The sequence below is a fragment of the Lepidochelys kempii genome, chromosome 1 (genome assembly GCF_965140265.1).
Source record: "Lepidochelys kempii isolate rLepKem1 chromosome 1, rLepKem1.hap2, whole genome shotgun sequence".
Classification (NCBI taxonomy): domain Eukaryota; kingdom Metazoa; phylum Chordata; order Testudines; family Cheloniidae; genus Lepidochelys; species Lepidochelys kempii.
In genome coordinates this window covers 34870418-34896352 of record NC_133256.1, presented here as the reverse complement: position 1 = coordinate 34896352, position 25935 = coordinate 34870418, and the positions used below count along the sequence as shown (strand labels likewise).

At 45.7% G+C, this 25935-nt stretch overlaps 2 protein-coding genes across 2 annotated transcripts in view; both read left to right on the top strand.

Annotated features, from left to right (window-relative positions):
• The window catches only part of MSANTD4 (Myb/SANT DNA binding domain containing 4 with coiled-coils), an 804538-nt gene that overhangs the window by 463727 nt on the left and 314876 nt on the right, over nt 1-25935 (top strand). The gene's annotated exons all lie outside the window — the stretch shown is intronic.
• The window catches only part of LOC140899889 (uncharacterized), a 97799-nt gene continuing 79174 nt past the window's right edge, over nt 7311-25935 (top strand). Inside the window, exons 1-2 of the mRNA XM_073320570.1 lie at nt 7311-7926; nt 8515-8953. Of these exons, the coding sequence (XP_073176671.1) occupies nt 7344-7926; nt 8515-8953 (1022 nt within the window). The 5' untranslated portion in view covers nt 7311-7343. The remainder of the gene's footprint in view (nt 7927-8514; nt 8954-25935) is intronic.

Below are 25935 nucleotides of genomic sequence, written 5' to 3'. Positions count from 1 at the left end.
TCTTTGCACCACTGCAGCAGCTGTTTGCAATCTGAATGCAGCAAGGAGATGTTTAAGGAACCGGGGCAGATCCTGTAGCACCACTGGAGATAAGTATGCTTAAATAAATTGGTTAGTCTCTAAGGTGCCACAAGTACTCCTTTTCTACTGCATTTGTGGTATCTTTGGTAATTCATCTCACTCTTGACCCTTGGCTTTTGTTTGATTCCCTGTCTAAGTGCTCAAAGGTGTGTTTTATATGCCTACTTATTAACTGGAGAACAAGGAAAAAAAAATCTTGTAAAGTTATCAGAGCAACCAGAGATCTCTCGGAACTACAGGACATTGTCTATGTGAAACACATCTCAGTCTCATGCTTATTTATAGCACCACCATTTTTAATAAAACAGCATACCTTCTAAACTGCAGGCATATTTTCTCATTCATTATTTGAAACTGTATTTATTTTTAACTAACCTTTTTCTTTTTAAAGTCAGAGATGGAGAATGTTGGTGCAAGAAAATGTGGGGCCAGGTTATCCAAACACCCACTCCAAAGAGGGATAGGACTGTGCAATTTGTTTGCTACACACAAACTGCATTTCTTTCCCAGAAATTCCTAGTCTCTTCTGTTGAAATGGATCTTTACTGGCTCACAGCTGGGCAGATTGAATCTGAATTTTCACCAGTACCGGTAACAATTTGCTCAATGCACAGCAGTTTGAATCATACAAGCAGTACAAGATTATGTAATAAGTCTTCCTAATAAGTCTCAAATCCCCAAGCATAAACCCTCAGTAACTAGGATGGCCTTACACAGTATTCTGATTGGCAAACAAAGCAGATATAAAGAACAGGAGGACTTGTGGCACCTTAGAGACTAACAAATTTATTAGAGCATAAGCCTTGGTGGGCTGTAGCCCACTTCATCGGATGCATAGAATGGAACATATAGTAAGAGAAGGTGGAAGTTGCCATACAAATTGTAAGATGTAAGAAGACCCCTAATTAATTAAGATGAGCTATTATCAGCAGGAGAAAAAAGTTCCAATGAAGTGGGCTGTAGCCCATGAAAGCTTATGCTCTAATAAATTTGTTAGTCTCTAAGGTGCCACAAGTACTCCTGTTCTTTTTGTGGATACAGACTAACACGGCTGCTACTCTGAAAGCAGATATAGCTACCAGTCCTAGATGGAGAGTTCTTTTATTCTCAAGTACTTGGTCTGTCAAATATCCCCCAAAGCAGGGTCTTGGTTACTCTGAGGCTCACTGTCTTACAGTGTCACAGACCTCTTCAGAAGTTAATTGGGGAACTAAGAAGTGTACATATGATATTCTTAACATTTATACCCTCTGTTCTCAAAGGAGTCACATCCTAAAAATATGCCCTGGGGGTGTTTCATAGTTGGTTTTTCCTAATTAATACTTTAAAACAGACTGCAAAATAGACAGCGACCAATGATCAGTGGACATCTACCCTCTCAATCATTCACTTGAGCTCTTAGTCTGGTGCCATCTAAAAGGGTCATTTTGACCTAAGTCAGCCTGTGCCAACGTCACTGATTGCGTGTTTTTGCATTTTCTTTACTTGATGAGCTGGCCATCAGCTGATATGTTCCAAAGTGCCATGTTGAAACACATACACAGATAGAGCCTCTGATCACTCTCAGTAAATTTCCATGCCAACTGTCTGATGCTAAGAGACCCCTGCTCCCAGACTCCTCTAGCAAATTCAGACATATTACACCATACCAAACTCATGTTTACCACATTCATTCGTATCACAAAAAGAAAAGGAGTACTTGTGGCACCTTAGAGACTAACAAATTTATTTGAGCATAAGCTTTCGTGAGCTACAGATCACTTCATCGAATGCATTCGATGAAGTGAGCTGTAGCTCACGAAAGCTTATGCTCAAATAAATTTGTTAGTCTCTAAGGTGCCACAAGTACTCTTTTGCGAATACAGACTAACCCGGCTGCTACTCTGAAACCATTCGTATCACAATCATTCAACACCATCTCAACATCTTCCATCCAAAATTGCTGTTCAAATCCCAGTGTACCCTAGCCACCTTACTCTCTCTCTCCCTCTCCTTGCCCAGCCTGTCCCAGTTCCCCCTCTCAGATCCTTGCCTGATCTTTCTCGCCTCTTAATCCATCTCCCTCCCTGGCCTTTTCATTCAATTTCAGTCTCCCTCCCATCTTCTGCCTGTCTCCTTGTCCCAGTCTACTCCTGTCCCTCCCCATCAGTCCAACTTTTGTTCTCTGCATTCAAATCACACAGCTTTCTCCTCCATGCTGCCTGGGTGGCAGCAGGGAGTTCTTGAGAGCACAGGAAAAAATATGGCTCCCTGCTTTCAGTTCTGCTGCCCAAAATCACCAAGGCCTGGAGCAGTCATTTCAGGAAAAGTCTTTGAGCCCTCAGCTCTGGGCTGGAGCATGCTCAGTTGCTCTGTGGGGATGGCACATGTTCAGTCAGGTCACAGGTAGGAGCTTTGACAGGATGGAGGATGCTTGGTCACTGTATCTGGATGGTGCATGCACAGTCTGGCCGGCACTAGAAGCTGAGAGTTGCTCAAGCATGCTCAGTGAGGTCAGAATCTTCAGAGATTTTAGTTGCTAAGGAAAGACAACCACTGAGCGCGTGCAAACTGCTATTTCCCCAAAGGCTTATACATTGGCTAGATCTGGGTGGGTTTTCACAGAGATGGCAAAATGTATATCCCTAACGGAAAAGCTCTCACTGCCAAATTTAATGTTCCTGGTCCAAAGCACATGCGTGCTAGCCTCATTCTCAGAGCTGGATGAACAGATGAGGCAGATGCCCTGCATGGAAAATTTCAGCCCAAATGGTTTAAAGATCCATAACGTTATAAGCAACTGAAAACAGGATCTTTATAATCAGAAATGTTGGACAACCTTAATGATAGCACCATCTATCAATCTTGCCTAATATTAAAGTAGTCTGTAGATGCCTAGAACCACAATGTGGTAGGCATTACATAATGCATGCTAAGGCAGTCCCTGACTGGAGAGCTTAGTGTAAATAGATAAGACAAAAATGGGAAAAGAAAGTTATTGTTCCCCATATTACTGTTTGGGAGCTGAAGCACAGAGACAGTGTGACTTGCCCAGAGTCACACAGGAAGATTGTCAGAGCAGGGAACTGAATCCAAGTTTCCTGAGTCCAGTGCCTTACAAATAAGTGCCTTCCTCTCAAAGGTGCACTGGCTTTTATACAGAGGACAGTAGTGCACCAGTGTTAGCGTGGCCAGTATTCAGTCCCTAAAAGGCCCTCCATCAGCACAGCAGTGACACTGGGGGCAATGAGCAGGATCCAAGCACCACACAGTAAGACACACATTGCTATTTCTTCCCAAAGAAGCAATGCGGTTAAGGTGCTGCAAATGGCATCACACACACACTAGCTTGCAGGAGACTGATCATGCCCCCATGCTGCTAGACCACGCCTCCTTGAAATACTGGTGTACTGTCTGCTGTGATATTAGTAAGGGTAAATCTGGACAGACGGACAGCTGTGTCCCCTCAAATCTCCAACCTGAGGTACCTTTTACACTGCATCGCAGAGAGCAACCACTTCTGGTCCTGCTTGCACACAGCCTCTAGCATGCAAAATCACTCCTAGCTAAATTATAGGAATTCTTCCAGCAAGCAACTCCTGAACTAAACTGCAAAATGACATCAGCAAACTCCTCGTCCCAGACTTGTCCCCAGAAATGTGCATCTTGTACTGCCCTGCTCTTTCCTTCTGGATCATATACGCTCATATAAAGTTCCTCATTTCATCAATGGGAAATGATATGTACCATCCCTGTTATCTCAAGAGGACGTTCCCAAACACTTTAATCCAAACACACACTGGTTTGGATAAAACAATTTGGTTTAACTACAAAAATATTTTAAGTGGTTACAATTAATGAGGCATAAAAGTCAGAATTGGCTACAAAGAAAATAAAAAGATAAAACACAGACTAAGTGAATTTAAAAGCAAGAAGAAAAGGAGTACTTGTGGCACCTTAGAGACTAACCAATTTATTTGAGCATGAGCTTTCGTGAGCTACAGCTCACTTCATCAGATGTTTACCGTGGAAACTGCAGCAGACTTTATATACACACAGAAATCATGAAACAATACCTCCTCCCACCCCACTGTCCTGCTGGTAATAGCTTATCTAAAGTGATCAACAGGTGGGACATTTCCAGCACAAATCCAGGTTTTCTCACCCTCCACCCCCCACACAAATTCACTCTCCTGCTGGTGCTAGCCCATCCAAAGTGACAACTCTTTACATAATCAAGTCGGGCTATTTCCTGCATAGATCAAGGTTTTCTCACATCCGCCCCACCCCCATACACACACAAACTCACTCTCCTGCTGGTAATAGCTCATCTAAACTGACCATTCTCCAGGTTTAAATCCAAGTTAAACCAGAACATCTGGGGGGGGGGGGATAGGAAAAAACAAGAGGAAACAGGCTACCTTGCATAATGACTTAGCCACTCCCAGTCTCTATTTAAGCCTAAATTAATAGTATCCAATTTGCAAATGAATTCCAATTCAGCAGTTTCTCGCTGGAGTCTGGATTTGAAGTTTTTTTGTTTTAAGATAGCGACCTTCATGTCTGTGATTGCGTGACCAGAGAGATTGAAGTGTTCTCCGACTGGTTTATGAATGTTATAATTCTTGACATCTGATTTGTGTCCATTTATTCTTTTACGTAGAGACTGTCCAGTTTGACCAATGTACATGGCAGAGGGGCATTGCTGGCACATGATGGCATAGATCACATTGGTGGATGTGCAGGTGAACGAGCCTCTGATAGTGTGGCTGATGTTATTAGGCCCTGTGATGGTGTCCCCTGAATAGATATGTGGGCACAATTGGCAACGGGCTTTGTTGCAAGGATAAGTTCCTGGGTTAGTGGTTCTGTTGTGTGGTATGTGGTTGTTGGTGAGTATTTGCTTCAGGTTGCGGGGCTGTCTGTAGGCAAGGACTGGCCTGTCTCCCAAGACTTGTGAAAAGCAAGGGTTCTCTTACCATACACTTACAGCAATCTGTCTGGATTGCTTCAGCCAGGACCTCCCCCACCACAGTTCAATGATGCTTTGTCTTCTAAATGTTGTTGATGTATCTAGAGATGAGGAAGAAGTGATTTGAGGGCTTCTTTCTCATTCTTATACCCTCTTCAAGGATTACCTCCAGCTGGGGTTCAGGCAACAGCCAGTCTGTTTACACAAACCCCCAAGCTGTTCCATTGCCAATGTTTAAAGTTCTCACTTACACCCTTCTTCCTGCTGAAAGCATGGATGCTTATCTACCTGATAGCGCACTTGATAGTCTATTTGATTATGCTGATACCTGTCTGGGGCATCAATGTGTATTTTGTCTCTGAAAAACTGGTTTGGGCTGCCTTTCTAACTTTGGAAAATGTTACAGCAATCCTCTACAGTAGAATCTTATACCTTTACATGCAATGTTGCCACACATTTTACCAGGACAATAATGATCAGCAAATTATGAGTTTTCAAATGATACCTCACAAAGCATACGTTTTACAAACTTAATCATAGTCTGTTAAAATGGCAAACATAGGGGCACAGACTGTCACATCTGCACTGCAGCCCTCCTCTTCCCCCATGCTTAGCATTCTACTGAGAACTAGGGACTTGATCCAAAACCTACTGAAATCAAGGAGAAACCTACCACTGATTTCAAGGAGTTTTGGATCAGGCCTTGGGTAGGAATTCTGTTGATGTGTTATAGTGAAAGGGCTCCCTAAATCTTCTTCTCTCTCCCTCTTCCTGCTCCCAGCTAGCATACCTGCACAGCACAGGGCAGACTATGAAATTTTGTCTCTTTCTAAAATGCAAATTCCAAGTTTTCAGAACAAAAGATCCTTTTCTGAACAGTGAGGGGCAGATTTCAGAAGAGAGAGCAGCAGGTATGCACAGATGGCACCATTAACAAACAATGGGTCTTGGGCACACAATTCCTGTCCTCCTGTAGCACTTTGAAAAGGAACCCCTTGATGTCTGAGTATCAGACACAGAAGAAGCCCAGTGAGGTTCTTTTTATACACAAATATGTGAAGCCAGAAAGCTTGTCTGAGTCTGGGACTTGATCAGTCTACTGCCATCTGACACCAAACTGAGACCCTAGTATTTTTCATGCATGTAAATGTTTCCCTTCTTAAGGGAACACTAATTATTGTTACCTTACTATAATCTATGGTAGAAGAATGGTAAATATGCTATAATTTTATCTGAATGTGGTCAAATATTTTCAGTTCCACTTCCCCATACCTATCTGCTATGTCTCTGTCCCATTTGTAATCATAGCTGACTTCTTCAAACCCACTCCTGCAGTAACAGGGCTGCACTCACCTCTCATGAGCACCCCCTGGCCAAGTGCATGTGCCTGCACTCTCTCTCCCTCTTCATGGTGGGTCTTCAGTGCCTCAGCCCTCCAGCCAAGTCATACACAGTCTGTCTGCGAGATAAAAGCAACACAAACCCCTTTCGGGGTTCAAATCCAATAGAGGCCACGCTCAGTGTCCTGTGATATCTCTCACACAGTTTGCCCCTGATCTAGACTAGAGCAGTGCCCCAATGTTCCTTCCCTGGAGGCAGTGTCTTCACCCGCTCAGGGCCTTTCTGGCCCCAGCTCTTCAGCTGGGCCACTACAGTTCAGTTCCCCTTCTGGGGTGCCTCAGAGTCCAGGCCATTTTCCTAGTGGCTGGTGGGGGAGGCCCCAGGCCCACCTTCTACTCCAGGTCCCCGCCCAGGGACCCTATAGGTAGCAGCCATTCACAATGTCCCTTTAAATAAACTGCACTGCTGCTATAATTCCCTGGGCCACTTCCCCATGGCTCCCACACATTCTTCACCTTTAACTCAGGGCCTTGTTCTTCTGGAATCCCAGCCTGAAGCACTATGCACTCTTCTCCAACACTAGCAAGAAACTGAACTCGCTATAACTCTTCCTAGCCCTGGTCTACACTAGGACTTTAGGTCAAATTTAGCAGCGTTAAATCGATGTAAACCTGCACCCGTCCATACAATGAAGCCCTTTATTTCGACTTAAAGGGCTCTTAAAATCGATTTCCTTACTCCACCCGTGACAAGTGGATTAGCGCTTAAATCGACGTTGCCGGCTCGAATTTGGGGTACTGTGGACACAATTCGATGGTATTGGCCTCTGGGAGCTATCCCAGAGTGCTTCATTATGACCGCTCTGGACAGCACTCTCAACTCAGACGCACTGGCCAGGTAGACAGGAAAAGAACCGCGAACTTTTGAATCTGATTTCCTGTTTGGCCAGCGTGGCAAGCTGCAGGTGACCATGCAGAGCTCATCAGCACAGGTGACCATGATGGAGTCCCAGAATCGCAAAAGAGCTCCAGCATGGACCGAACGGGAGGTACGGGATCTGATCGCTGTTTGGGGAGAGGAATCCGTGCTATCAGAACTACGTTCCAGTTTTCGAAATGCCAAAACCTTTGTCAAAATCTCCCAGGGCATGAAGGACAGAGGCCATAACAGGGACCCGAAGCAGTGCCGCGTGAAACTGAAGGAGCTGAGGCAAGCCTACCAGAAAACCAGAGAGGCGAACAGCCGCTCTGGGTCAGAGCCCCAAACATGCCGCTTCTATGATGAGCTGCATGCCATTTTAGGGGGTTCAGCCACCACTACCCCAGCCGTGTTGTTTGACTCCTTCAATGGAGATGGAGGCAATACAGAAGCAGGTTTTGGGGACGAAGAAGATGATGATGAGGAGGAGGTTGTAGATAGCTCACAGCAAGCAAGCGGAGAAACCGGTTTTCCCGACAGCCAGGAACTGTTTCTCACCCTAGACCTGGAGCCAGTACCCCCTGAACCCACCCAAGGCTGCCTCCTGGACCCAGCAGGCGGAGAAGGGACCTCTGGTGAGTGTACCTTTTAAAATACTATACATGGTTTAAAAGCAAGCATGTGAAAGGATTACTTTGCCCTGGCATTTGCGGTTCTCCTAGATGTAGTCCTAAAGCCTTTGCAAAAGGTTTCTGGGGAGGGCAGCCTTATTGCGTCCTTCATGGTAGGACACTTTACCACTCCAGGCCAGTAACACGTACTCGGGAAACATTGTAGAACACAGCATTGCAGTGTATGTTTGCTGGCATTCAAACAACATCCGTTCTTTATCTCTCTGTGTTATCCTCAGGAGAGTGAGATATAATTCATGGTCACCTGGTTGAAATAGAGTGCTTTTCTTCAGGGGACACTCAGAGGAGCCCATTCCTGCTGGGCTGTTTGCCTGTGGCTAAACAGAAATGTTCCCCGCTGTTAGCCACAGGGAGGGGGGAAGATTGAGGGGGTAGTCACGCGGTGGGAGGAGGCAAAATGCGACCTTGTAACGAAAGCACATGTGCTATGTATGTAATGTTAACAGCAAGGTTTACCCTGAAAGAGTGTAGCCACTGTTTTATAAAATGTGTCTTTTTAAATACCGCTGTCCCTTTTTTTTTCTCCACCAGCTGCATGTGTTTCAATGATCACAGGATCTTCTCCTTCCCAGAGGCTAGTGAAGCTTAGAAAGAAAAAAAAACGCACTCGCGATGAAATGTTCTCCGAGCTCATGCTGTCCTCCCACACTGACAGAGCACAGACGAATGCGTGGAGGCAAATAATGCCAGAGTGCAGGAAAGCACAAAATGACCGGGAGGAGAGGTGGCGGGCTGAAGAGAGTAAGTGGCGGGCTGAAGACAGGGCTGAAGCTCAAATGTGGCGGCAGCGTGATGAGAGGAGGCAGGATTCAATGCTGAGGCTGCTGCAGGACCAAACCAGTATGCTCCAGTGTATGGTTGAGCTGCAGCAAAGGCAGCTGGAGCACAGACTGCCACTGCTGCCCCTCTGTAACCAACCGCCCTCCTCCCCAAGTTCCATAGCCTCTACACCCAGACGCCCAAGAATGCGGTGGGGGGGCCTCCGGCCAACCAGCCACTCCACCACAGAGGATTGCCCAAAAAAAAGAAGGCTGTCATTCAATAAATTTTAAAGTTGTAAACTTTTAAAGTGCTGTGCATTTTCCTTCCCTCCTCCACCACCCCTCCTGGGCTACCTTGGTAGTCATCCCCCTATTTGTGTGATGAATGAATAAAGAATGCATGAATGTGAAGCAACAATGACTTTATTGCCTCTGCAAGCGGTGATTGAAGGGAGGAGGGGAGGGTGGTTAGCTTACAGGGAAGTAGAGTGAACCAAGGGGCGGGGGGTTTCATCAAGGAGAAACAAACAGAACTTTCACACCGTAGCCTGGCCAGTCATGAAACTGGTTTTCAAAGCTTCTCTGATGCGTACCGCGCCCTCCTGTGCTCTTCTAACCGCCCTGGTGTCTGGCTGCGTGTAACCAGCAGCCAGGCGATTTGCCTCAACCTCCCACCCCGCCATAAATGTCTCCCCCTGACTCTCACAGATATTGTGGAGCACACAGCAAGCAGTAATAACAGTGGGAATATTGGTTTTGCTGAGGTCTAAGCGAGTCAGTAAACTGCACCAGCGCGCCTTTAAATGTCCAAATGCACATTCTACCACCATTCTGCACTTGCTCAGCCTGTAGTTGAACAGCTCCTGACTACTGTCCAGGCTGCCTGTGTACGGCTTCATGAGCCATGGCATTAAGGGGTAGGCTGGGTCCCCAAGGATACATATAGGCATTTCAACATCCCCAACAGTTATTTTCTGGTCTGGGAATAAAGTCCCTTCCTGCAGCTTTTGAAACAGACCAGAGTTCCTGAAGATGCGAGCATCATGCACCTTTCCCGGCCATCCCACGTTGATGTTGGTGAAACGTCCCTTGTGATCCACCAGAGCTTGCAGCACTATCGAAAAGTACCCCTTGCGGTTTATGTACTCGGCGGCTTGGTGCTCCGGTGCCAAGATAGGGATATGGGTTCCGTCTATGGCCCACCACAGTTAGGGAATCCCATTGCAGCAAAGCCATCCACTATGACCTGCACATTTCCCAGGGTCACTACCCTTGATATCAGCAGATCTTTGATTGTGTGGGCTACTTGCATCACAGCAGCCCCCACAGTAGATTTGCCCACTCCAAATTGATTCCCAACTGACCGGTAGCTGTCTGGCGTTGCAAGCTTCCACAGGGCTATCGCCACTCGCTTCTCAACTGTGAGGGCTGCTCTCATCTTGGTATTCATGCGCCTCAGGGCAGGGGAAAGCAAGTCACAAAGTTCCATGAAAGTGCCCTTACGCATGCGAAAGTTTCGCAGCCACTGGGAATCGTCCCAGACCTGCAACACTATGCGGTCCCACCAGTCTGTGCTTGTTTCCCGAGCCCAGAATCGGCGTTCCACAGCATGAACCTGCCCCATTAGCACCATGATGCATGCATTGGCAGGGCCCATGCTTTCAGAGAAATCTGTGTCCATGTCCTGATCACTCACGTGACCGCGCTGACGTCGCCTCCTCGCCCGGTATCGCTTTGCCAGGTTCTGGTGCTGCATATACTGCTGGATAATGCGTGTGGTGTTTAATGTGCTCCTAATTGCCAAAGTGAGCTGAGCGGCCTCCATGCTTGCCTTGGTATGGCATCCGCACAGAAAAAAGGCGCGGAACGATTGTCTGCTGTTGCTCTGACGGAGGGAGGGGCGACTGACGACACGGCTTACAGGGTTGGCTTCAGGGAGCTAAAATCAACAAAGGGGGTGTCTGTACATCAAGGAGTATTTCAGGCAGGACTTCACGGAGGGTTCCAATAAGAAATGGTGCACCTAAGTTATCGTTCTTATTGGAACAAGGAGGTTAGCCTGGCCTCTGATTGATACATGGCTAGATTTACCTCGCTGCACCTTCTCTGTGAGTGACTGCAGTGTGACCTAGAGGAATGAGTCCCCTAGACAGGGGAGGAGGCAAATGAGTACAAAACAAATCTGGTCTATTTCTTGTTTTGACCCACTCCATCTATCTTTTACATCTTTGGCTGGCAGCAGACGGTGCATAAGGACTGCATGCCATCCACATCTCATGGCTGCTCGGCAGAAGATGGTACAGTACGACTGCTAGCCATCCTCATCTCTTGCCTGCCTGGCAGAAGATGGTACAATATGACTACTAGCAATCCTCATCTCTTGCCTGCCTGGCAGAAGATGGTACAGTACGACTGCTAGCAGTCCGTATCGCCTGCCCACTCACCATAAGACGGTTCAATAGGACTGACTGCAGGACTACAGAGAATGACCTGGTCAAGTCACTCCAAATTTAGTCCCTGCGCCCATGTCTGCCCAGGCGCTCCCAGCCGACGTGGCCAGGAGCACCTCGGACACGACGAGGACGACTACCAGTCATATTGCACTGTCTGCTGCCAGAAGGCAATGGGTTGCTGCTACTGTGCAGCAAAGCCGTACTGCGTCTGCCAGCACCCAGGAGACATAGGGTGACGGTTACCTGAGCGGGCTCCATGCTTGCCGTGGTATGGCGTCTGCACAGGTAACTCAGGAAAAAAGGCGCGAAATGATTGTCTGCCCTTGGTTTTACGGAGGGAGGGAGGGAACGGGGGCCTGACGATACGTACCCAGATCCACCCGCGACAATGTTTTAGCCCCATCAGAGTGCTCCATTGTGACTGCTCTGGACAGCACTCTCAGATGCCCGATTGTTTGCTGTTGCTCTGACACAGGGAGGGGCGACTGAGGACACGGCTTACAGGGTTGGCTTCAGGGAGCTAAAATCAACAAAGGGGGTGGCTTTACATCAAGGAGTATTTCAGGCAGGACTTCACGAAGGGTTCCAATAAGAAATGGTGCACCTAAGTTATTGTCCTTATTGGAATAAGAAGGTTAGCCTGGCCTCTGATTGATACATGGCTAGATTTACCTCGCTGCACCTTCTCTGTGAGTGACTGCAGTGTGACCTAGAAGAATGAGTCCCCTAGACAGGGGAGGGGGGAAGCAAATGAGTACAAAACAAATCTGGTCTATTTCTTGTTTTGATCCACTCCATCTATCTTTTACATCTTTGGCTGGCAGCAGACGGTGCAGAAGGACTGCATGCCATCCACATCTCATGGCTGCTCGGCAGAAGATGGTACAGTACGACTGCTAGCAGTCCGTATCGCCTGCCCGCTCACCATAAGACGGTTCAATAGGACTGACTGCAGGACTAAAGAGAATGACCTGGTCAAGTCACTCCAAATTTAGTCCCTGCGCCCACGTCTGCCCAGGCGCTCCCAGTCGACGTGGCCAGGAGCACCTCGGACATGACGATGACGGCTACCAGTCGTACTGTACCGTCTGCTGCCACAAGGCAAGGGGTTGCTGCTACTGTGTAGCAATGCCGTACCGCGTCTGCCAGCACCCAGGAGACATAGGGTGACGGTTACCTGAGCGGGCTCCATGCTTGCCGTGGTATGGCGTCTGCACAGGTAACTCAGGAAAAAAGGCGCAAAATGATTGTCTGCCCTTGCTTTCACGGAGGGAGGGAGGGAGGGAATGGGGGCCTGACGATATGTACCCAGAACCACCCGCGACAATGTTTTAGCCCCATCAGGCATTGGGATCTCAACCCAGAATTCCAATGGGCAGCGGAGACTGCGGGAACTGTGGGATAGCTACCCACAGTGCAACGCTCCGGAAGTCGACTCTAGCCTCGGTACTGTGGAAGCGCTCCGCCGAGTTAATGCACTTAATGCACTTAGAGCATTTTCTGTGGGGACACACACACTCGAATATATAAAACCGATTTCTAAAAAAACAACTTCTATAAATTCGACCTTATTCCGTAGTGTAGACATACCCCATACTGACTTGCTGGGCCTTGATTGGCTGTTTCCCACAGCCACTCTAGGCAGCTTGGAGGACCTCTCTACTTCCCTTTTCTGGGGCGGGGTGAGGCAGGGGGCCTCAGGGCCTAGTCCACCCCTTCACAAACACCCCCAAAAAATCAAAATAAAAAGTTATAGAGGACTCTACCCAGTGTTCTCTCAACCCAAAGCTCAGGGTAACTGTTCTCTTTGTGAGGAAGCATCAGGAACAAATCAAAGAAGAGGAACATCGCACATCCCTCTGATTAACGATGGGCACAAACCCAAAGTGCTTTCATCTAAAACTTACTATTTTATTAGACCTCAAGCACACACAGACATTCAAAATGGCTAGAGCACTACCAAACAATAGTTACCCATGATCTGGAGGGTTCTCAAGTAGTCAAATGATAATGTTCAAGTGGCCAGCTATCCATCTGTCACTGGGGATTCCAAGAGATGTCCAGAAGATCAAATCCAAGTGCCTCGGACCTGTCTACCCCTTTTATGTTAGCAACTGTTACAATTACATTAACAACATGTCAATCAAAGAAAAACCATTAAGCAAGCACTTGTAAGCCCTTAGTCCTGCAGCTGTGTTTCCACACAACAGTTCTAAAATATACCCAGACTTCCTGTTTTTAATCATAGAATATCAGGGTTGGAAGGGACCCCAGAAGGTCATCTAGTCCAACCCCCTGCTCGAAGCAGGACCAATTCCCAGTTAAATCATCCCAGCCAGGGCTTTGTCACAGACGTTTACCCCAGCATATCAGGGAGGATGCAGAATCAGGCTCATTCCTTGTGATCTCTGCAGCCCTCCCTCCTGCCTTTGCCTTAGTTATGCTAAGGCTACTACAAAGGCCTTACAGATGCTTTGGGGAATAGGCATAATAATCGATATTCCAGTACTGGCAGTGGCCTAGGCATTCTGCTGTGCTGGCAATGTCTCCCCTTAACTTTCCTGAGTGTCCCTGTGTAGATTTGCCCCCTAGGGTGAGATGTAGGTGAGATCCTGGAGAGAACGAGAGGGACAATGAGGATGAAAGTAAAAGCGGGAGAGACAAACGAGAGAAGGCTTTGAAGCTTTTGGACCTCAAAGAGTGACTTGCTAGATAGGGATAAAGTGACAAGCAAAGCAAATAGAGACACAGATCATCTTTACTGGTGTCAGGGGAGTTGCATAGGAAGAAACCTAGCCCCTTTACCATTTGGGGGTTTGAGATATTCAGGTCTCAGTAGCTACACAGACAGAGACTAGCACCGAAGGAAAGGGTGGGAAACAGAAAATGCTTGCCGACCATGTGCTTGAGACCTTGTTGAGCAGTGGGGATTGGGACAAAGAAGAAGGGCAGAAATTATCAGCCCAAAGGCCTGACTGATGTGACGGGGCAACCAGCTGCAGGCCCCACCAGCCCTCTCTAGGCCTGGGGCCCCAGATATGTGTATGTCTATTCTCAGGCCTGGTCTACATTCTCAGGCCTGGCCTAAAATTAGATTGACCTAGATGCATTGCTCTGGACTGTGGAAAAAATTCATGCCCTGAGCACAGTAGTTAGGTCGACCTAACGCCCTGTAGATGCAGGTAGGTCAATGGAAAGTTTCTTCTGTTGGCCTAGCTACTGCCTCTTGAAGAGGTGGATTAACTATGCCAGTGCACAGTATTTGGGCAAAGGCCATGTATGCTAAGCATCGGGTGCTAGCAACAGAAGGAGACGCTGCTCCTGACTCTCTCTGCAGAGTAGGTGAAAGAATTCCATCTTACTTGTTGGCCAGCCAACCAGAAGCACCCTGCTTCACAGGAGGTGTCCCCCTCAGCTACATGTCCCTGAAACAGCATGGCAGCTGAAAGCATCAGACAGAGAAAGAAGTCAGTCCCAAATAATCACCAACCATGAGTTGGACCCAGCAAGGAGACAGAGCTCCCAGATGCTATATCGAGGTGGAGAGGACTAGGCATCCTCTAGGCCTCCCTTGCTCCAGAAGACCAGGATTTGAGCCACTGCGCCTCCCAGCACAAGAACTGCTTTGCAATGGAGCATCTTAGCAGAGAGTCCTGAGAACACTTCACTCAGCTAGCTAGAAAAGGGCTCTGGTGAGGGGAAAACTCCTGGTTTGGGGGGTGCCCAGCCAGGAAGTTGCAGTGGTGTGTTATCTCTCCACCTGACTGTCACACCTGCAGGTTTTATGTAGCTGTAATTTCACTTTCTTTTGGTCATTTCTAAATGACTGCAGTGCAAGGGACTGTGTGTACACTCCACTGCAGCTAAGATCTGATGCTACAAGGGAGAGTTACACCCCCTTAATATTCCGTGGGGAATTTTGATTATATTCATTTATTGGAGGGTGTGATGGGGTATCTGCCCCTCACTGGCTGGTAAGGGGTTAATGGAGCCCTGGGGAGGCTGTGCAGAAAGCAGCCAATAGGAGAGGGGCTGTGAGGAGCAGTCAATCAGGGCCAGGCAGGGCCATATAAGAAGAGCTGCAGGGCAGAGCAAAGGCAGCTGCTTCCTGGAGTTTGGGGGGATGCTGATGAACTGCCTTGCAGGAGGAAGAATGCTAGCACCTTGGACAGAGCAGTGCTGGGTAGGATCAGGGGAGTGAGAGCGAGCTCCTGGCTGACTGCTAAGATTGGCAGGCTGATGCCCTGAGATAAGGGCAGAGAAAGTGCTGGGGCTGCGGGGAAGTAGCCTTGAGAAGTAGACTGAGAGGTTGGAGGGGCACACCTTGTGGCTGCTATCTACAGAGTCCCTGGCCTGGGACCTGGAGGAGTAGAAGCACAGAGTGTGGCATAGTCAGAGGGTAGCTTCCTGAAGAGGATGCCACTGTCCTTGGAGTGACATGGGTCCAGGAGCAGAAGTGCTGGCAGGTGAGACACCACCGAGAGTCAACGTACTGAAGTGTGGAGCTGATCGGGCAAGGCAACCAGCGAGAGATGCCACAGTGGTGAATCGCACCCTGTCACAGAGGGGATAGTTTATGGTTGTGGATTTGTCTACTCACTTATTTGCTCCCCTTGATTTTCCTGCCTTTTCTCTTACCCCAGTTCTTCCTGTTATTACCCCTTTCTTAACTTAATCCTATCCTTCTTATAAAGTGTTCTTCAATTTGGCTGGCCCTTCATTTCTTTTAATTTTAAAGTCCTAAATGTCAGAGGGGCTGCATATTAATTAACTCACCTGGCCAGTGGGTGAAGGCCCCACCCATTAAGAATTTTGTCTAGCTCCAGCACCTGGCAAATTAAGGGCTGAGACCTGCCATCAGCCCAAGGACTCTAAAGGACCCAGAGCCCATTGGTCCTAAGGTGTGGCACAAAGCCAGTACGGAGGGAAGGAGCAAGTGAACTTCCCCTGATTTGGGATTTTGGAGTGCTCCAGAAGGGCATTACAGAGAATTAGACTAGAATGTGGCCTACAGAGAAGAGGGCCCTGAAAACAGAGTCAAGACCAAAGCATGTATACTATTTAAGAGGTCCATTCTTGGAATACCTGTGTAGACAAGGGGGGTGAAAGACTGAATTTTCTACTACATTTTTATTCCTGTTTTCATGCAAAATGATGTAAAATACTCTGAATATAATCTGTTTAGACACTGATGATTATTACTGAGCAACTACCCATGAATGGGTTTGTCATTTTAAATATTTTTTGGTTCACTGAATATTGGAAGCCTTGAGAACTAGATATTCTGGAATGCTTTAGACCCCCCACACTTGTTAACCTAAGTCAGAGTGCAGCTCATACTGATCTGTGCACCTATGAGTTATGGAATACCAGATTAGGAACTGGATGTGTGCTCCTGTTGGTGTCACTCTACTGGCCCTTTAAGGCCAGAGGGGGCAGTCTGGGAGGTCAGAGCGGAAGAATGTTGGAACAAAAGAAGGCCTAGGTGGAAATAGGAATTGCGAGAGAGAAAGCGGTTCCATGATGATGATTAGTCTGGGTGTTTCCAGGCAATTATTTCTTTAAGGGCCTGGGACCAGGACCCTTGTGGTACAGAATGAGTGAAGGCTCCCCTCTTTCCCAGCCAATCAGAATAAGTACTGGGAAGGAGTATGGCTTATAACCGTCTCTTCCCTCATAAGAGTAGAGGGGAGATACTAGTGGAGGAAAGATGCTTGTTTCCAACCCATAGAGGAATATCACTATGAAAAAACTGGCCACCTAAGTGAGGCTAATCTAAGGCTGTCATTGACTGGAATTAACACAGCCCACAGGAGAAAGGATTGTGATACTACTCTGCCAGGGGAGAAGCCTACCTTGATTAGCACAGCCTTGAGGATGAGGACTGTGGGACTTCTGTCAGGAGGAGAAACCTACGAGCTTAGAATCTAACAAGGAAGCCTTTTCCAGTCTTAGTCTCCAGTCTGGTTCCCATATAGTTGGTGATTCCCTTCTTATCAACATTCACCACTTGCTTCCATCTACTTGGAAGGATTTCTCAAGTTTCTTCTGCACTTTGTCATTAAGTCAGTTATTGTGGTTATCTTAAAAGTCAAGGTGTTGGCCTCATGAAGAGGAGAACCTTGCATAGTAGGGTGTAGGCCACCTTCTGTACAGGACAGCGGAAGTGATTAGAACAATTAATCTCTTAAAAGCTGGAAGAATCATAGCTTTTTTGAAATATTTTAAATTCTAGTACAACAGCAGCATTTCAAGTAATGCTGGTTGAACAATTCACTAAAAAAATGGTAACTGTGGTTCTTTTTTATTTTTCTATTCATGGTTCACAAATTAACCCTATTTTCAGGTAGTGTAATTGTTATTCATAAGTCTTCCCCAATAACTTGTGAATGAATTTCAGCTGGTGGGTGTTTTTTACACATACTTAATGTTTATTCTTTTCAATTTGTTGTATGTGATTAATCTTTTGAATCACCTGGTATTATCTCTGCCACTAATAGGCTGACACACTGTAAACAGAAGAATAATGAATGACAAGCAGTGAATAACCACCAGTGCTTCCCAGTATGAGTTATCATCCATGCTAAACTTCATGAAACTGTCAGAAGTCACAGAAGTGTTTATGAATACATTAGTGAGCATCTGAATACTTGCAAATAATAAAGAACTACCCCATGAATAACAATAGAGTGAACTTAGCATAATTAATATTAACAAAAAACAGTTTTTGTAATATTTGGCCAGCTTTAATTCCAAGTAGTGAAAATCTAAGGTTCAAAGTAAATGCTTCCATTGACCTCACTTCCCTCTGGATTAAAAATTATATATTTTGTGCTGTCTAAATTTAAATGACACAATTTAGTAAGTAGCTACAAGGAAGGAAATGCCATTCTATGAGCGGCATTTGCAAGAGGAATGAGATTGTGTTTTATAGCAGGAGGAAAAACTACAACACAATGCTGTATATTTCAGCTCAGCTTTACGAATGTATGGTCAAAATATTGCTTCAATCAATTGAGACTATTTTAATAGAATAATTCAATATATGAACAAATATGTAGGTAAGCTGTTTTATTAAATACAGTTTGCAATTTGCATAGCCGTGCAATGGAAACAGTGCCACTGATTGTCCTCATTACAGGATTCTTGTTTGTTCACTTCAGGTAGTTATTAACCAAACCTATTGAATTTCCTAAAATGATGCCATTCTGTTTCAAAACCATATGCATGTTACTGAAACATCTAATTTATGGGCCCAGTTCAATATGATAACTCCATTTGTTGCTGGTTACAGAAGCTGTAACCATGCTGAACTTTATTTGTAATTCTATTGGCTGGCTTTGCAAATCTTATAGATAGCTCATTCACCCTAATGTTATAATAGATTCAGAGTTTAAGGTCAGAAGGGACCATCGTGACAATCTAGTCTGACCTCCTACACACTACAGGCCATAGAACCTCACTCACCCGCTTCTGTAATAGACCCCTAACCTCTGGCTGAGTTACTGAAGTCCTCAAGTCATGAGAATTCACCATTTACACTAGTTTAAACCTGCAAGTGATCCTTCTGTTTTCCAGATCAGCTCTGGCGACAGGCCTGTAAGGAGTCCTCAGTCATGTAGACCTGCCTTTTCCTGGTGAGGGTGTGATTCTCTGGCCTTCCTCCTGTTCCTTTTGGCTGCAAGTCCTCTTGTTTTTTATTCTCCCTTGCTATCTTCTGCAAGCCATCCTGTATCCTTCTGGGGCTCTGAACTCTGGGTATCTCCATTGGCTCTTCCCCTTTTCTTACAGGACTAACCACTCTTCTTTTCTTTTACAGTAGCGGCCGTGTTAGTCTGTATTCGCAAAAAGAAACGGAGTACTTGTGGCACCTTAGAGACTAACCAATTTATTTGAGCATAAGCTTTCGTGAGCTACAGCTCACTTCATCGGATGCATAATTAAAGTGGAAAATACAGTGAGGATATTTTTATACACACAGACCATGGAAAAAATGGGTGTTTGTCACTTCAAAAGGTTTTCTCCCCCTATCCCACTCTCCTGCTGGTAATAGCTTATCTAAAGTGATCACTCTCCTGACAATGTGTATGATAATCAAGGTGCGCCATTTCTAGCACAAATCCAGGGTTTAACAAAAACGTCTGAGGAACCGGGGGGGGGGGGGGGGGTGTTAGGAAAAAACAAGGGGAAATATATGCATAATGACTTAGCCACTCCCAGTCTCTATTCAAGCCTAAGTTAATTGTATCCAATTTGCAAATGAATTCCAATTCAGCAGTCTCTCGCTGGACTCTGGTTTTGAAGTTTTTCTGTTGTAATATTGCAACTTTCATGTCTGTAATCACGTGACCAGAGAGATTGAAGTGTTCTCCGACTGGTTTATGAATGTTATAATTCTTGACATCTGATTTGTGTCCATTTATTCTTTTATGTAGAAACTGTCCAATTTGACCAATGTACATGGCAGAGGGGCATTGCTTGCACATGATGGCATATATCATATTGGTAGATGTGCAGGTGAATGAGCCTCTGATAGTGTGGCTGATCTTATTATGCCCTGTGATGGTGTCCCCTGAATAGATATGTGGGCACAGTTGGCAACAGGCTTTGTTGCAAGGATAGGTTCCTGGGTTAGTTACTGGTGAGTATTTGCTTCAGGTTGGAGGGCTGTCTGTAGGCAAGGATTGGCCTGTCTCCCAAGATTTGTGAGAGTGATGGGTCGTCCTTCAGGATACGTTGTAGAACCTTGATAATGCGTTGGAGAGGTTTTAGTTGGGGGCTGAAGGTGACGGCTAGTGGCGTTCTGTTATTTTCTTTGTTAAGCCTGTCCTGTAGTAGGTGACTTCTGGGAACTCTTCTGGCTCTGTCAATCTGTTTCTTCACTTCCGCAGGTGGGTATTGTAGTTGTAAGAATGCTTGATAGAGATCTTGTAGGTGTTTGTCTCTGTCTGAGGGGTTGGAGCAAATGCGGTTGTATCGCAGAGCTTAGCTGTAGACAATGGACTATGGGGTGTTGTCTGGGTGAAAGCTGGAGGCATGTAGGTAGGAATAGCAGTCAGTAGGTTTCCGGTATAGGGTGGTGTTTATGTGACCATCACTTATTAGCACCATAGTGTCCAGGAAGTGGATCTCTTGTGTGGACTGTTCCAGGCTGAGGTTGATGGTGAGATGGAAATTGTTGAAATCATGGTGGAATTCCTCAAGGGCTTCTTTTCCATGAGTCCAGATGATGATGTCATCAATATAGCACAAGTAGAGTGTGGGTATTAGGGGATGAGAGCTGAGGAAGCGTTGTTCTAAGTCAGCCATAAAAATGTTGGCATACTGTGGGGCCATGCGGGCCATACCCATAGCAGTGCCGCTGGTTTGAAGGTATACATTGTCTCCAAATGTGAAATAGTTATGGGTGAGGACAAAGTCACAAAGTTCAGCTACCAGATTTGCCATGACATTATCGGGGATAGTGTTCCTGATGGCTTGTAGTCCATCTTTGTGTGGAATGTTGGTGTAGAGGGCTTCTACATCCATAGAGGCTAGGATGGTGTTTTCAGGAAGATCACCGATGGACTGTAGTTTCCTCAGGAAGTCAATGGTGTCTCTAAGATAGCTGGGAGTGCTGGTAGCGTAGGGCCTGAGGAGGGAGTCTACATAGCCAGACAATCCTGCTGTCAGGGTGCCAATGCCTGAGATGATGGGGCGCCCAGGATTTCCAGGTTTATGGATCTTGGGTAGTAGATAGAATATGCCAGGCCGGGGTTCCAGGGGTGTGTCTGTGCGGATTTGATCTTGTGCTTTTTCAGGGAGTTTCTTGAGCAAATTCTGTAGTTTCTTTTGGTAAGCCTCAATGGGATCAGAGGGTAATGGCTTGTAGAAAGTGGTGTTGGAGAGCTGCCGAGTAGCCTCTTATTCATAGATTCATAGATATTTAGGCCAGAAGGGACCATTATGATCATCTAGTCTGACCTCCTGCACAATGCAGGCCACAGAATTTCACCCACCACTCCTAAAAAAGACCTCACACCTATATCTGTGCTATTGAAGTCCTCAAATTGTAGTTTGAAGACCTCAAGGAGCAGAGAATCCTCCAGCAAGTGACCCGTGCCCCATGCTACAGAGGAAGGCGAAAAACCTCCAGGGCCTTCCAATCTGCCCTGGAGGAAAATTCCTTCCCGACCCCAAATATGGCGATCAGCTAAACCCTGAGCATATGGGCAAGATTCATCAGCCAGATACTACAGAAAATTCTTTCCCGGGTAACTTGGATCTTACCCCATCTAAAAACCCATCACAGGCCATTGGGCCTATTTACCATGAATATTTAATTACCAAAACCATGTTATCCCATCATACCATCTCCTCCATAAACTTATCGAGTTTAATCTTAAAGCAAGATAGATCTTTTGCCCCCACTACTTCCCTCGGAAGGCTATTCCAAAACTTCACTCCTCTGATGGTTAGAAACCTTCGTCTAATTTCTAATCTAAATTTCCTAGTGGCCAGTTTATATCCATTTGTTCTTGTGTCCACATTGGTACTGAGTTTAAATAATTCCTCTCCCTCTCTGGTATTTATCCCTCTGATATATTTATAGAGAGCAATCATATCTCCCCTCAACCTTCTTTTAGTTAGGCTAAACAAGCCAAGCTCCCTGAGTCTCCTTTCATAAGACAAGTTTTCCATTCCTCGGATCATCCTAGTAGCCCTTCTCTGTACCTGTTCCAGTTTGAATTCATCCTTCTTAAACATGGGAGACCAGAACTGCACACAGTATTCCAGGTGCGGTCTCACCAGTGCCCTATATAATGGTACTAAAACCTCCTTATCCCTACTGGAAATACCTCTCCTGATGCATCCCAAGACGACATTAGCTTTTTTCACAGTCATATCACATTGGCAGCTCATAGTCATCCTATGATCAACCAATACTCCAAGGTCCTTTTCCTCCTCCGTTACTTCTAGTTGATGCGTCCCTAGCTTATAACTAAAATTCTTGTTATTAATCCCTAAATGCATGACCTTACACTTCTCACTATTAAATTTCATCCTATTCCTATTACTCCAGTTTACAAGGTCATCCAGGTCCTCCTGTAGGGTATCCCTGTCCTTCTCTAAATTAGCAATACCTCCCAGCTTTGTATCATCTGCAAACTTTATTAGCACACTCCCACTTTTTGTGCCCAGGTCAGTAATAAAAAGATTAAATAAGATTGGTCCCAAAACTGATCCTTGAGGAACTCCACTGGTAACCTCCCTCCAACTTGACAGTTCACCTTTCAGTAGGACCCGTTGTAGTCTCCCCTTTAACCAATTCCCTATCCACCTTTCAATTTTCCTATTGATGCCCATCTTATCCAATTTAACTAATAATTCCCCATGTGGCACAGTATCAAACGCCTTACTAAAATCTAAGTAAATTAGATCCACTGCGTTTCCTTTATCTAAAAAATCTGTTACTCTCTCAAAGAAGGAGATCAGGTTGGTTTGGCACGATCTACCTTTTGTAAAACCATGTTGTATTTTGTCCCATTTACCATTGACTTCAATGTCCTTAACTACCTTCTCCTTCAAAATTTTTTCCAAGACCTTGCATACTACAGATGTCAAACTAACAGGCCTATAATTACTTGGATCACTTTTTTTCCCTTTCTTAAAAATAGGAACTATGTTAGCAATTCTCCAATCATACGGTACAACCCCTGAGTTTACAGATTCATTAAAAATTCTTGCTAATGGGCTTGCAATTTCTTGTGCCAATTCTTTTAATATTCTTGGATGAAGATTATCTGGGCCCCCCGATTTAGTCCCATTAAGCTGTTTGAGTTTCGCTTCTACCTCAGATATGGTGATGTCTACCTCCATATCCTCATTCCCATTTATCATGCTACCATTATCCCTAAGATCCTCTTTAGTCTTATTAAAGACTGAGGCAAAGTATTTGTTTAGATATTGGGCCATGCCTAGATTATCCTTGACCTCCACTCCATCTTCAGTTTTTAGCGGTCCCACTTCTTCTTTCTTTGTTTTCTTCCTATTTATATGACTATAGAACCTTTTACTATTGGTTTTAATTCCCTTTGCAAGGTCCAACTCTACTTGACTTTTAGCCTGTCTCACTTTATCCCTACATATTCGGACCTCAATAAGGTAGCTTTCCTTACTGATCCCTCCCTTCTTCCACTCCCTATATGCTTTCTGCTTTTTCTTAATTACCTCTCTAAGATGCTTGCTCATCCAGCTTGGTCTACAACTCCTGCCTATGAATTTTTTCCCCTTTCTTGGGATGCAGGCTTCCGATAGCTTCTGCAGCTTTAATTTAAAATAATCCCAGGCCTCCTCTACCTTTAAACCCATAAATTCTTCAGTCCAATCCACTTCCCTAACTAATTTCCTTAATTTTTGAAAGTCAGCCCTTTTGAAATCAAAAACCCTAGTTGCAGATTTATTTTTGTTAATCCTTCCATTCAGTTTGAACTGAATTAGCTCATGATCACTTGAGCCAAGATTATCCCCTACAACCATTTCCTCTGAGGTCCTCATTACTCACCAAGACCAAATCTAAAATGGCATCCCCTCTAGTCGGTTCAGCAACTACTTGCTGAAGGAATCCATCAGCTATCGCATCTAGGAAAATCTGAGCCCTATTATTATTACTAGCACTCGTCCTCCAGTCTATATCTGGGAAGTTAAAGTCTCCCATGATCACACAGTTTCCATTAGTATTTACTTTATTAAAAACATTAAAAAGGGCTCTATCCATATCCAAATTAGATCCCGGTGGTCTATAGCACACCCCAAGCACTATCCCAGGGGAGGCTCTAATAGTTTTCTTCCCCAATTTAATTGTTGCCCAGACAGACTCAGTCATATCCATTTCATCGCTTCTTATTTCTTTACATTCTATCTCATCATTGATATACAATGCTACTCCACCACCTTTACCTTTATTTCGGTCTTTCCTAAACAGCACATACCCTTCAATACCTGTAGCCCAGTCATGACTACTATTCCACCAGGTCTCTGTTATACCTATAATATCTGGTTTCACTTCCTGCACCAGTAACTCTAGTTCCTCCATTTTGTTACCTAGGCTCCTTGCATTAGTGTACAAACATCTTAATTTTTGCTGTTTGGCCTCACTCACATTCTGTACCCTATTAGGCACGGTTATTTTACTACCAGTATAACCTATTAGACTTGTATCTACACTGCCCTTCCTCCTACCTACAGCTGTATCCACTCTTACTTCATTTTCTTTCCACTCTATGCTAAATTCTGGCGTGGAGATTACCTGGACATCTCCCCCAAATTCCTAGTTTAAAGCTCTCTTAATCAGTTGTGCCAGCCTCCATCCTAGAAGTCTATTTCCTTCCCTACTCAGATGAAGTCCATCCCGAGAGAACTGTCCTCTATCCATGAATGCCTCCCAATGGCCATACATCCCAAAGCCCTCCTTATAGCACCACTGCCTAAGCCATCTATTGATAGTCATAATCTTGTCACACCTTTGTTGCCCTTCTCTAGGAACAGGCAGAATCCCACTAAAGATCACCTGAGCCTCAATTTCCTTAAGCGTCCTCCCCAGCCTAGCATAGTCTCCCTTAATACTTTCCAGCGAGAATCTAGCCGTATCATTTGTTCCCACATGAAGGATAATTAGGGGATTCTTTCCCACTCCCTTTAGAATCCTTTTCAACCTCAGGTCTACATCCCGTATCTTAGCACCTGGAAGACAGCACACCCTCCTATTTTCTGGATCAGCTCTGGTTACAGGCCTATCTATTCTTCTCAGTAAAGAGTCCCCAATCACATAGACCTGCCTTTTCCTAGTGACGGTGCTATTCTCCAGTCTATCCCCTGTTCCCTCTGGCTGCAAGTTCTTTCCATTCCCATTCTCCCTTGTAATCCTTTTTAACCCATCCTGTATCCTCCTGGGGCTCATATTTGGTGTAATCTCCATTAACTCTTCCCCTTTTCCTATAGGACTAACCGCTCTTCTCTTCTTCCTTGCCCTATCACCTTCAGTGACTACCTGCTGAGCCCCTTCTTCATTTTCCAACTCTGCAAACCTATTCTGAAGCTCTATTTCTCCTTCACTAGCCCGTCTTTTCCTCTGCCTAGTTCTTTTAGTCACATGCTTCCACTGACCACTTTTCTCACCCAGTCTCCCCTCAGAATTCCCTAGTCCTGCTTCCATCTGCAAGTCTGAGCTTTTCCCTTCAGATACCTCATGTCTTTGCTCCATAATCTGCTCAAACCCCTTCCTAAACTCTACCAGACTTTCCACCTGCATCTCCAAACCTCTGATCTTTTCCTCCATCAGCTCTATCAGACGGCATTTCATGCAGAGAAAACTTACCAGGTGCCCCCTCCAGGATCATGTACATACCACAGCTTCCACATCCAGTCATCTTCATTGTGTCATCTGCTACATGGGTCACTCCCACTGCCACCTCTGAATCTGTCATAGCCTTCCCACCTAAATCCTGTTAATCTGGGAAACACAAACCACACCAAAACACCACCACCCACAGCAAAACCAAACCCCACACAAGCACCACAAGACAAACTCCCCTTTCAAACTCCCACTCAAACTCCCCTGTTTACAGCTCTGTTTGCTAGCTCCTGTGCCGCTGCCTGACTGGCTGCTACCTTTATAGGACCCCTAGTCAGTGAAGCCCCGCCCCCTAATCAGGGCTCAGCTTCTCTCCCAGCACAAAGCCCCGCCAAGCCTCTACACA